Genomic DNA, 13,487 nt, shown 5'->3' on the forward strand with positions numbered 1-13,487 from the left:
TTACTGGGACCTTATGAAGATAAAAAGCTTCTGCACAGCAAAGGAAACAACCAACAAAACTAAAAAGCAACCAACGGAATAGGAAAAGATATTTGCAAATGACATATCAGACAAAGGGCTAGTATCCAAAATCTATAAAGAGCTCACCAAACTCCACACCCAAAAAACAAATAACCCAGTGAAGAAATGGGAAGAAAACATGAATAGACACTTCTCTAAAGAAGACGTCCGGATGGCCAACAGGCACGTGAAAAGATGCTCAACATCGCTCCTTATCAGGGAAATACAAATCAAAACCACACTCAGATATCACCTCACGCCAGTCAGAGTGGCCAAAATGAACAAATCAGGAGACTATAGATGCTGGAGAGGATGTGGAGAAACGGGAACCCTCTTGCACTGTTGGTGGGAATGCAAATTGGTGCAGCCACTCTGGAAAACAGTGTGGAGGTTCCTCAGAAAATTAAAAATAGACCTACCCTATGACCCAGCAATAGCACTGCTAGGAATTTACCCAAGGGATACAGGAGTACTGATGCATAGGGGCACTTGTACCCCAATGTTTATAGCAGCACTCTCAACAATAGCCAAATTATGGAAAGAGCCTAAATGTCCATCAACTGATGAATGGATAAAGAAATTGTGGTTTATATACACAATGGAGTACTACATGGCAATGAGAAAGAACAAAATATGGCCCTTTGTAGCAACGTGGATGGAACTGGAGAGTGTGATGCTAAGTGAAATAAGCCATACAGAGAAAGACAGATACCATGTTTTCACTCTTATGTGGATCCTGAGAAACTTAACAGAAACCCATGGGGGAGAGGAAGGAAAAAAAAAAAAAAAAAAAGAGGTTAGAGTGGGAGAGAGCCAAAGCATAAGAGAGTCTTAAAAACTGAGAACTGAGGGTTGATGGGGGGTGAGAGGGAGGGGAGGGTGGGTGATGGGTATTGAGGAGGGCACCTTTTGGGATGAGTACTGGGTGTTGCATGGAAACCAATTTGACAATAAATTTCATATATTGAAAAAAAAAAAGCATGTAAAATAGGCCTCTTACAAACAAGATTTTAATATGATAGGCAAAAAAAATAAATCAACCCCTTCATCTCCCAATTCTTCTAGTTAACTATGGACAATGAAAAGAATTCTCTTTAATGTGTGGTTCCAAAATGAATGAAGACCTTAAAATTACTCATTGTTAAAGAAATAATAACAAAATGAGTTTAAGAGTGGATAACAATTACCTAATAAAATTGGGGATACCGAAACTATTGTTGTGATTTTAGCTAGAAACATAAATCATGCAGAAAACCATTCAAGTTATATTCAGAACATCTTAGAATCTGTTTAAATCTAAGGGCTAAGGCCAAAAGGAGGGGAGGAAATGAAAAATTAAATTTACTTGTCACATTGTGATTGTTTCAAGTGATAATTGTTATAAACTAGCTGGCTACAGGTCAAAACTAAACTCTAGGGGCGCCTGGGTGGCGCAGTCGGTTAAGCGTCCGACTTCAGCCAGGTCACGATCTCGCGGTCCGTGAGTTCGAGCCCCACGTCGGGCTCTGGGCTGATGGCTCAGAGCCTGGAGCCTGTTTCCAATTCTGTGTCTCCCTCTCTCTCTGCCCTTCCCCCGTTCATGCTGTGTCTCTCTCTGTCCCAAAAATAAATAAACGTTGAAAAAAAAAAAAAAAAAAAAAAAAACTAAACTCTAATGAGCCTATAATGATTTTAAATGTATATGTTTAGAAACAAAGAGAATACCAGAGACATTTAACTTTTTGGAAATGACCTAGTGGCAAAAAAGCCCTTTATAAAACTGAATTCTGTGGGGCACCTGGGTGGCTCAGTGGGTTAAGCATCTGATTGTTGATCTCAGGGTCATATGAGTTCAAGACCCATGTTGGGCTCCTTGCCAGGCTGGTGTGTACTCCAAAAAAAAAAAAAAAAAAAAAGAAAGAAAGAAAGAAAGAAAGAAAGAAAAAAGAAAACTAAATTCTGTGATGAAGTGAAGTGGTTACTTCATTAAACGAAGAAACAGTCTTTAATAACATTGAAGAATCTTCTAGATTATTTTCTTTTATTCTGTTTTTGGGGTTTTAAATTTTTTTTGAAGTTTTTTTCCTAAGTTTTGTTTGTTTTTTTATGTATTTATTTGAGACAGAGAGAATTCAAGAGGGAAAGGGGCAGAGAGAGAGAATCCCAAGCAGTCTCTGCACCACCAGCACAGAGCCCAATGGCAAGGCTCAAACTCACAAACTGCGAGATCATGACCTGAGTCAAAGTTGGACGCTTAACCGAATGAGCCACCCAGGCACCCCATATTTACTTATTTTAAGAGAGAGAGAGAGCGAGCGAGCACAAGCTGGGGAGGGGCAGAGAGAGAGAATTCCAAGCAGGCTCTGCATTGTCAGCCCAGAGCCCAACACAGGGCTCGATCCCACGAACTATGGGTTCATGACCTGAGCTACAATCAAGAGTTGGAAGCTCAACTGCCTGAACCACCCAGGCGCCCCTCTTCTATTCCGCTTTTTACAAAATAGACCTTTAAAATACATTCATCTTAAACTCTGCAAATTACTCAAAATCTTTTTTCAATAAATCTTTTTCAGATTCACTGAGCATTCCCTCCCTTGAATATTTACTGAATCAATAAACCTCCACAAATTATTTTCTGGTGAGACTGCTTTATGCATAACCAAAATAATGGCTTTTATTTTAATTCTATGATAGCAATGAGAAATTAGAAATCTATTTATACACCACCAAGCAACTCTATAACACCTATTCGTTTTGTATGTATACCATAAACAATGGATTTATTCAATAAAAACTAGTATTCAAATTAAATTATACTTTAAATACACAATCAATTTTTGTTACTTGTGGTAACTGTTCTACAAGTCACCACAAACAATGAATTAGTGAATACTGAACCAGTATTCAGGTTTAGGGAATACATAGGACTAAGTTCCTACAAGCCTCTGATTCCATCTTCATCCACTGATCACTATGTAACCTTGTTTGAGGTTGTGTTTCTGTTTAAGGACACCTTACTTAATATATATTGGTGATTCATTAACATCGACCTCACCGCCAACAGCACTACCTAATGCCTGAACAAAACTGAATGCATATATTTTTTTCTCCATGAGGCATATCACAGCCTTTTGCATTTAGGAACACTAGACAGAGCTTCAGCACTATGGTTGGGGCTATTTAAAACTGAAATCACCAATAAAAAGCACAAAAATGCAAAAACCACGGCACTAAATAGAGCATGTAAGAGGACACTTACAGTATGAAAGCTGAAAACAAGAAGGCCTCGAGAGTCACCTTGTTCAATCACAGGTGTGAAAGTGTGAGTCAGAAGACTCAACTTTTTTTACCATTCTGCACGTGTCTAAAATGACCATGCAATTATTATGTGATTTTGGAATTACAAATAAATTTGAGATAGTAGACATTCACAAAGATAGAATGTGCAAATAATGAGAACTGACAATACAAAGAATGCCCAATTAAGTAGGTCTCATGGTAAATCCTTCAGTATTTCAATCTAGTCAATTTTGTAAATGCAAGGGTTTACTTACTGGTTATCAAGATGGGAAAATTTTTATGGCATTGTTTTTAAATTATCACACAAACACACCCCATTGAAGCAGTCTATAAATTTTCACATAAAGAGTAAAGATGGAAAAATTATTTAAAACTTACTGCCTATTCTTTAAAAACAGCCACTGGGGGGAAAGCATTATAGAAAGAGATCGAAAACTGCAGCTTTTAAGAACATAATTTCTTATGAACTATCTGTTTTTAGTATCTTTAGAAAATCAGGTACATTGAAAAGTTCATAAGGATAAAAGTATCCTGAAGTATTAAAGCAATAAGATACAAAATGTAAATTATGATATATTAGGTTAAGCTAAAAAGGCATGAAAAGACCATCAGTGTAGACAATTAGAAGTTAATACTTAACAAATATATTCAAGCAAAGTACTTCAGTAAAATAAAAATAATTAACTTAATTCTCTCAATTCTAATTTATTTAATTGATTTAAACTATTATCCAATATAAGTATAATGTGTGTCCAGTTTGCATTCCTACTCTTTATAACAAAATTAAGATACATATGTAAATATAATCTATTCACACTGGTACTTGAAATGTATATTACTGAAAATGAAAACAGCAAGATACAGTAATTAAGACCAGAAGAGAATTTGAGAACTGGGAATCAAATCAAATCAAAGCCACCAACAGTTTTTCCTTTTACATTTCAGATGATGTTCACTGCAGCACAGTTTTTGGCAGCAAAAAACTAGAAAAACTTGTCTTTTACTAGAGAACTCATTTAAATCACAGAATAGTATACAGTTTTTTAATAAGAAATGAGCTAGAATGTGTGCGTGTGTGTGTGTGTGTGTGTGTGTGTGTGGTGTGTGTCTATATGTGTATGGACTTCAATCATTAAGACAGACAAGGAGAAATGTCTATAGTAAGGGGAAAAAGGCAAGTCACAGAATATGATGTATAATAGGATTCCTTCTTGAAAAACAAAAAACGTAATTTGTTTATATATGCATACACAAACTACTAATGAGGAAGGGACTCTGGCATTTTCATTTTTTATAATGAGCATGTGTACGTTTTATAAGCATACAGGTTTTTGGCAAGTGTTAGGTTGCCCTGCAATAGCTATTTTTAAAAAATAATGTGATACAAAATTCATGTTGTTTGAAAATGACTCCTGTAAACTGAATTTATTCAGGTAAATTCTGCTAAATATAATTAAAGACAAACATTTCCCAATTCAATGAATTCTAGTATGTTCTCAAAATTCAACACTAACAACCCCCCTAACTGAACTGTTTAATGCTTTGTAACAGGGGTCAGCAAACTTTTTCTGTAAAGGTAAGACAATAAATAGTTTAGGTTTTGCAGACAAACATGGTCTCTGTTGCATATTATTCTTTGTTTTTGTTTTTTTTTTACAAGCCTTTGAGAATGAACACACACACACACACACACACACACTCAAAACACTGTTAGCTTATTAGGTCCACAAAAAACAGGCCACAGGATTTGTCTTGCCGGCCACAGCTTGTCTACCACTAATTTATAACAATAAACCAGCACCTGCACATCTGATGTTTTAAATATATTACAACAAAGGTATCAGAGATCACAAAAGAGTCAGTTTTATTCTGCATTAAATAAACTATGGTAGTATTGGAGCAATAAAGTGACTAATACACACTGAATCCTATTAAAATGCTATCCATTAATCAAATAATGATAAAAACACAGTAAATAAAATTTCAAGTATTCATATTATAAAAGCATGATCATGTGCACACCTGCAAAGCACACACATCCACTTGAAAAAGTCAGCTGAAATTAAAATACTACACATCAAAGCTGAATTTTCCTTTTATAATAATTAAAACCATTTACTCATTTAAATAATCAAAACTAGTCAATCATTTGTTTTAGATATTATCAACCCTGAAAATAAAAACTGAATTTAGAGGCTGGTAGAAATTATTAGGTTTTAATTTTTTAATTTGTAAGGATTATTGCAAAATATTAATCAACAATCTAAAATATTACACATAAAAAATTTTTTTTAACATTTATTTATTATTGAGAGACAGAGAGTGTGAGCAGGGGAGGGGCAGAGAGAGAGGGAGATACAGAATCTGAAGCAGGCTCCAGGCTCCGAGCTGTCAGCACAGAGCCCAACATGGGGCTCGAACCCACAGACCGCGAGATCATGACCTGAAGTCGGCCGCCTAACTGACTGAGCCACCCAGGTGTCCCTAAAATATTACCCTTTAAAAGTTTATATTCTTGGAAACTTGACTATACTTTTTTTCTTTGCCTGAAAGATGACTTTTATGTATCTGATTCTGTCTAAAACTGAAAGATCCTTATTGTAATCTGAATGATACTACCAAAGGAAAATTTCATGATGAATAATAAACTGAGTCAAATTAACACTCTAAAATGAAAATGCGTCTCCCCACCTCTGTCCCAAGTAACCAAATAACCATCATAGAATAATCTTACCTAGACTGGTGGGTTTTATCAGTTCATCCAGTAAATCATAAAATGGTAATTTTTGAAGTTTTATATCCGGATGTACTGGGTGAAGGGCTGATGTAAGATGTGGGAGTTCCAGTTCATGTTTAGGTCCCAGAAGAGAAACAGGGAGTAACGGCGATGATGCAGGGTGACCATCATAAGTGAGTTGTGGAATGGTAGATGGAGACAAAGTTGCTGGCATAGGACTTGAATGGACACTGGGGATGGACAAGTCCGCGGGCGTCATGATTTTCTGGGGGAACCTCCGCCTATAGAGTTCTTTAATTTTCATTTGTACAGCAGGACTGCAGCCAGCCTTTAGCAAATGCAGGGCTTTTGTGAGAAGTTCGTGTTTGCGTCCGTGCTTGTTTCTCCCAGCGTAGCCCAACAGTACTTGGAGTTCAGAAACTCTAAGGCTCATAACCATTTGCTTCGAGACAAAACAAAATGTGAAATGTTAGTATTCCAATAGTATAACTTACAATACTAAACAATACTTTATTATAACCCTTTCTCCTTATGGCTTGCTTACAGGCCAGCTCATTTATAGTCAATTCTAGCTATTTCAAACCTAAAATAAGTAATCAAAGAAATTTTAAATTAATACTCATAAATTCAACAACTTCTACCCAGGGTTATGAAAGATGTAAGATGAAGTATTCACCAGGTAGAACCACACCTCACCTCAGTCCACTGTGTTGATTCAACTGTCAGCTATTCACTAAGCACTTACTGAGTCTCCAGGAGAGTGCTGAGTGCTATGTGGATGGCAAAATATAATGATGAGCCCTCAAGAACATTTATTTTCTTGGGGGGAAATTACATAACTATATACGAAACACATACACAGCCCACTTCAAACACCAGATGCACGCAGCAGGGTATAAATAACATACTATCAGGTATTACCTTCTATGCTGACCTTGGAATTTGTAGGACTTAAAAACTATATACCCTTTCTGACCCATTATTTACCAGATATATTCAATATTTTCATATTGAATTTTCATATCAATATTTTCATATCATATCGTTGTCACTAAATCTTTATTATCTCCACAGGGTGTTATCCCGCTCCTTCTTTACACGTGAAGAAACTATGTAGTTAAGAAAGGTTAAATAACTTACCTAAGGCCACATAGCTACTAAGTAGCAGTCACTATTCAAACACAGTTATGTATGATTCTAACCCCTATTCTTTCCACTACACCATTAGGAAAGGACAGAGCTGGAAACATAATATTGACTCACTCCACTAGCAAGCCCAGGCTAAAAAGTCTAGGAATTCAATCCACATGCCATAATGTGTAAGGCTCTTGGTTTCCAAAATTGTTTGGTCAATATTTCTTCTTTTCCACCAATTACTAAGAGACTACCAACAGGAAATGCCCATCTATACCACTCCTCTCATTTTAAAGTGGAAAAAAAAAAAAAAAAGGAATCCAAAGAGAAGAAATGGCTTACCCAAGATCATATAGTATTAACAGCAGAATCCTGACTTTACCACCACTGACAGGGAGTTGTTAGGTTGGAAGACACAAGTAAGCTTATCACCAGCTATTTTCCCCAACTGTTTTATCCCCTCACCCCACACCAATTACCAATACACAAAAGATAACCTGCCTTTCCTAATTCACCGCCACTCCCTGAGAGGACATTCTACCCCAGCCAATCCTCTTGAAGCTGTTTAGAGAGTGCAAAATAATTAAATAAAAAATCCAAATAGTGAGAAAACAGTATAAAGAGCTTTAGATCCAATATAGTTGGTAATTAAACATATGTGAGACCTTCCTCTACTTCTCTGGCCTGAAAAATACTGTTTCTTCAAATTCTAGCTTTTGTCAGCCTTAGTCCATTGGGCCTGGCAAAATTATTAGTGATTCTTTTCTCACTACTTTTATTGGCCACTTTTCATATATTTACTAGCACTTATCTTGCTTTATTACAATTTTCTATTTGTACAAGTGACTCCATGACCACTTTGAGGTCCTCCAGGGCACAAGCCAATGTTACCTGAGCCTGACAACAGTAGAAACTCATCAAATGCCTGGACAATGAATAAATGAATGAATGAAAGAACAAAATAAATAAGAAAATCACACCAAAAGAAAGAACAGGGGTGGAATCTACAACAATAAGTTATAGATGTAACTATAACATAAATGCAAATAAACTCCCAAACTTTTATGTTCTATACAAGGCATGCAAAGAAATACTACAAGCCTTAAAAACAAATTCTACCCCAAATCCTCTAAATGTTCCTCTTTTTTAGATACGAACAGAAATTAAATACTTACTATAATGTCAGCAAGATACCGATTTCTTTCTACTATCCAAATTGTCCTAAGAGTACAAAATGGTTTTAAAGATTCTTATGACTTATTTTAAAAGGAACTGGGACTTCAACTGAAAAGCACTACGTTAATAAGTACGCTTCTGCTTTTGGAGAAATAACAGAAATTATGCTTCAAAGATTATCAGTTAAAAATAAATTTAGGTTGGCATTAGTCAAATGTACACTTCATTTTACAGAGACAGTAGTAAAAATTTTAGAAAGAGAATAATGTCTTTCTACTTCAATTCCATTCTCCTAGGTCAAATACAAACAAACCTGAAATTCAGTGATTATCACAAACTTTTCACTGATGACAGTTTTTGTCCTTACTCTTTGGGTATAAGGATTTAAATGCACCACAGATATATTATCATTTTATTTATATGGAAGGACATATTGACAATTCGCATAAAATAAAATCTCTTGCTTGATGGTCAAAAGAAAAAGGCTGATGACAGAAGTGTAATTTTTTTTGTTCTTACAGGATGTGTAATTAATCATCACAATTAATGAGGTACTGTCCTTATTTTACAAATGAAACAACTGGGGGCATCTGGGTGGCTCAGTTGGTTAAGCGTCTGACTCTTGATGTCAGTTCAGGTCATGATCTCATGGTTCATGGGTTCAAACATGGCACTGGGATCTGTGCTGACAGTGCGGAGCCTGCTTGGGATTTTCTCTCCCTCTCTCTCTCAAAATAAATAATAAACATAAAAAAAAAAAAAAAAGGGAAAACTGAAACCTAGGCAGGTTAAGAAAGTTGTTGAATACTATACAACTACTCCAAATGTTGTGCTCTTATACTATACCATCTTTTAGAGGAAACAAACCACGAGCTTTTCAATTAGGAAAGAGAAAAACCTTTTAAAAGACTAATTGACTTAACATCTAATCTCCATTTCAAGCATCAATATTTGGCTTAAAAGAATTGTTGGTTCGGATAAGAAAAGAATGCATCTGGATTCAAATGAACCATTGCACCTTAAAATCAGGTTTAGTGAAAGATAGGGTGCTATCCATTGCTGTTATTGGAGCAGCTTCTGCACGCTCTTAAGGGCTGTAGTAAGCATACAGAATTTTTAAAAAAATATTTATTTATTCTTGAGAGAGACAGAGAGAGCACAAGTCGGGGAGGGGAAGGGGCAGAGAGAGAGACAGAGGGGTGGGGGGAGGGAGGAAGACACAAAATCGAAGCAGACTCCAGGCTCTTAGCTGTCAGCACAGAGCCCGACATGGGGCTCAAACTCGCGAACCACGAGACCATAACCTGAGCCGAAGTCAGACGCTTAACTGACTGAGCCACCCAGGTGCCCCAGCGTGCAGTATTTTTAAAAACTAAATAAAAGGGGGACCGGAAACACAAACATCTGAAGCATCACTCAACAAAAAGCTTTAGAGAAGCATGGAGCAGTCAATTCACAATGTAAAGTGTTGACAACACAGAGGAAAACTAAACACTTACATCTGAGATGCTGAAATGCAATATATTTTAATCTGTCATGTGTTTAAAAATCTCCATTTGTTAGCACTACAACAAAATGAATATTTACAACTGAGGATAACATCAACCACTGCTACTACTAGAAATCATTACCTCCTCAAATAGCATGCTGCTGACTCTACATCCCCAAATGATAAAGCTGTCAGAACCCTAGGGAATTCAGAATGCCTGAGAAATGTACATACTCTGAACACAGAGCATTCTGTGAGGGGCATCTTTTTAAAATTAATTTTTGGGGTGCCTATGTGGCTCAGTCAGTTAAGCGTCCTTCTTCGGCTCAGGTCATGATCTCACGGTCCGCGAGTTTGAGCCCTGTGTCAGGCGACAGCTCAGAGCCTGGAGCCTGCTTCAGATTCTGTGTCTCCCTCTCTCTCTGCCCCTCCCCTGCTTACCCTCTGTCTCTCTCAAAAATAAATTTTTAAAAAAATTTCTTTAAATAAAAAAATTAAGTTTTTTAATTAAGCAGGCATATGCACACAGTTTAAAAAGTCAAATAGTGCAAAGAGAGAGAAAACAGATGTCCCTTGCCCGGCTCCTATTTTTCACATCCCTGGGGCAACCTCTTTCAAGGCTTTTTGGCAATTTCTTCTGGCATTTTTCACTATATTCTATATAACAGGTTTATGTGTTCTTAAAATTTTTCCTTCGAGAAAAAAATGACTTATTATAAACAATAATGGTTTAGCGCTATGACATCTCTATCCCCAAGTTCCCATCATAATTTTTGGTTGAATCAACTGTTGTTTATGTTATACTATGGTTGTAAATGATATTCACAGTTGAGCAAAGTACATCAGGATTGCTCTTCCTTTTCTGTATGACCTGGCTTTCCTTAGTTAATAACTGCACCATTTTTGTATTTGCTTAGTTTTCTATGTAATTACTGCTAATTCATCTGTAAACTGCTAAAAGTATAACTTTCCTACTAACGTATTCAAATACGTCAGGTAAACCTGTTTTAATTTCTTTCTTAAATATATACCTTCTGTAGCCCTCCACCAGGTTCCAATTTGGACTGCTTACTCTCTAGACCTGGGACACAACTGTGGTCACAGAATTTCCCTTCAACATATCTTGGGGATTTCCCTTGTCTCTCTTCCATATTGGATCCCATTTCCTTGATCTCACTTTTTTCTCTTCGTTTTCTTTTTTGAGTAGAGTATTTCCTCCACTAGATTCCAGAGAAGGAACTGGAAGCTACAGTTTTTTATTATTTGCATTGTCCAAAAATATCTTCATTTCTCCGAAATTAATAAGTGAGTTTGGCTTGGTATAGAATTCTAGACAGGAAAACAGGTTCTGTCAAAATTTTAACAGCCTTTCCTCAAAGTGTTCTGGCTTTGAGTGCTGCTGTTAAGAAGCCTGGCATCATCCTGATCTCCAATCCTTCATAGTCACCTGTATATCCCCCTCAGGAAGCTTATAGAAGCTTCTTTCCACATGCTCTGCAATTTTACAGTGTTGGGTCTTAGTGTTGGGTTGGGTTTTTTGGTAGGGCTTTTGTTTTTGCGCTAATTGTATGAACTGGTAATTGCTGAGTATTTTAAATTTAGAGAGGCATGTCCTTCCATTCTGGGAGGTTTTCTTACTTTGTCTTTCTTCTAGTCCTTTCCTTGTATGCCTGTTATTTAGGTACCGGTCTTCCTAGACCAATTCTCTAACTTGTCTTTATTTTCTTTTTTCTGTTGCATTTTACATCTCTTCCATTTAGCTCTATTTCCTGAGAGATTTCCTCAACTTGATCTTCTAACACTCCTATTAAAATTTTCATTCCCATGAGCTCTGCTCTGTTGCATGCCTTTTTTCTTTTCTTTTCCCCTACGTCTTGTTCTTAGTTTTCATGAATGTACTATCTTGTTTTCTCTCTGGCGATATAAATAAATTGGATATATGACATTGTTGTTTTCTTCTGCTGTCTGTGTGCTCTCTGTAACCTCTGGGTTCTTTTCTGCTATCTGCTTTGGTACCTACCTTTCATGCCTGACATTTTCCTCAAATGACAGAGGATCACTGGTTTACATTTGTATCTGAAAGTAAGATACTAAAAACATGATCAGATGATCTGAGTGAGCAGACTGGGGTACTTCATTCTAGGATGATCAGGCAGGAACTTGGCTATTTTGAGGATTCCTTTTTTCCTTTGGTCTGATCACTTTTGACAGAGAGGAATCCTCTAGTGTTCTGCTTTGGCAGTATAAGATTGGCTTCCAGTGCTCTCAGGACAATGGGGAGAGGGGAGGGGGAGGTCTTCACCTTTCAAAAAGAAGACATTTCAACTGAATCTCCTTTCAGATATGTAAAATTTTATACACACACACACACACACACACACGTGTGTGTGTGTGTGTGTGTGTGTGAGAGAGAGAGAGAGAGAGAGAGAGAGAGAGAGAGAGAGAACACTATGCCAACTATAAAGGCAGGGACCAAATACAAAATAATATTCAAGCAATATCAACAAGTACTGCTTTTTGCTATTAAATAAAAAGTGCCAGGATTATTGTCTCATTAGTCATGACCTTATATTATTAAAGGTCACCCCTAAATTGTGAATAAGAATTAGGTACCTCCCGTTGAACAACATAATTACTTTCATTCACACATCCCACTGCAAGTAGTCTACAGGATTAATCATAATAAAGCAGACTATATTATGAATCTTTACCTGGTATCAAATAACAACCGATAGTAAACCAAACTGAATTCTGAACACAGACAAATTAGGCATTTAACAGTGTCATAATATTTCATTTATGCCTTTGCTTTCTTCCCCCGCCCCATACTTTTGCTTTCTCTCCACAACAGCAATCATCAATAATTCTAAAACTGTATACATTAAAAAGTTTGTACAGTACAACACAATTATTGTATTCATTATTTTTAAAGTCAGATGCTTCATCTACTGAAAATGATTTCTACATCATTTCTAATCCTCTCCATCTGAAATGGTTAATAAGCAGTAGTAATTGGCCAGCAATGCCCAGTTCAACCAGAAAACCTAGTTAGACAGTTTCTACTAAGGCAACAAATCAGGCTAATTATCTCCATAATCTTGTTCCACCCAATTTCTCACACTGTATTTATTTCTCAATATAAGATAACTAAAAAGTGACCTCTAGGGCCTACTCCTCCTGTTGATCTTCCTCTTCTCCTGGTCTTTATTCCATCATACAGGCTGCAGTTAGTCCCACATAATGACAAAATATGGAGATCCCATTCTCCTTTAAGCATGAACCTAGCACTGTTCAATCGGTGTACCATGGCTTTGGATTTTTGATAGATAATTTGAAAATCATCCTCATTTATGTTCTATCACATTTCATGAAACATAAGGACGTGTCCTTCAAAAGGCTCCTTCCAGATGAGAACTTGGATACTAAAAATAACAAACCTAACTCAGAACATTTTAAAACTTGGATGAAATATTTTTTCTAATAAAAAACAAAGTTTAGAGTGTGAAATTCTAACACATTGCCAAACTTCTTATGCAGAGGTAGGAAAACATGACTTTTATTTAAGTAAAAGGCTGTTCTGCCCACAGATGTTCAATAAATGCTTTTTGGATC

The 13,487-nt window shown here is 36.5% G+C and overlaps 1 protein-coding gene across 7 annotated transcripts in view; it reads right to left on the bottom strand.

Annotated features, from left to right (window-relative positions):
* Positions 1–13,487, bottom strand: part of PIAS1 (protein inhibitor of activated STAT 1) — a 137,632-nt gene that overhangs the window by 88,407 nt on the left and 35,738 nt on the right. For all 7 annotated transcript variants that reach the window (XM_045449300.1, XM_045449295.1, XM_045449298.1 and 4 more), the window contains one exon: positions 6,074–6,518. In XM_045449300.1, coding sequence (XP_045305256.1) covers positions 6,074–6,518 — 445 coding nt within the window. The remainder of the gene's footprint in view (positions 1–6,073; positions 6,519–13,487) is intronic.

This window comes from Leopardus geoffroyi, chromosome B3, assembly GCF_018350155.1.
Source record: "Leopardus geoffroyi isolate Oge1 chromosome B3, O.geoffroyi_Oge1_pat1.0, whole genome shotgun sequence".
Taxonomy (NCBI): Eukaryota; Metazoa; Chordata; class Mammalia; order Carnivora; family Felidae; genus Leopardus; species Leopardus geoffroyi.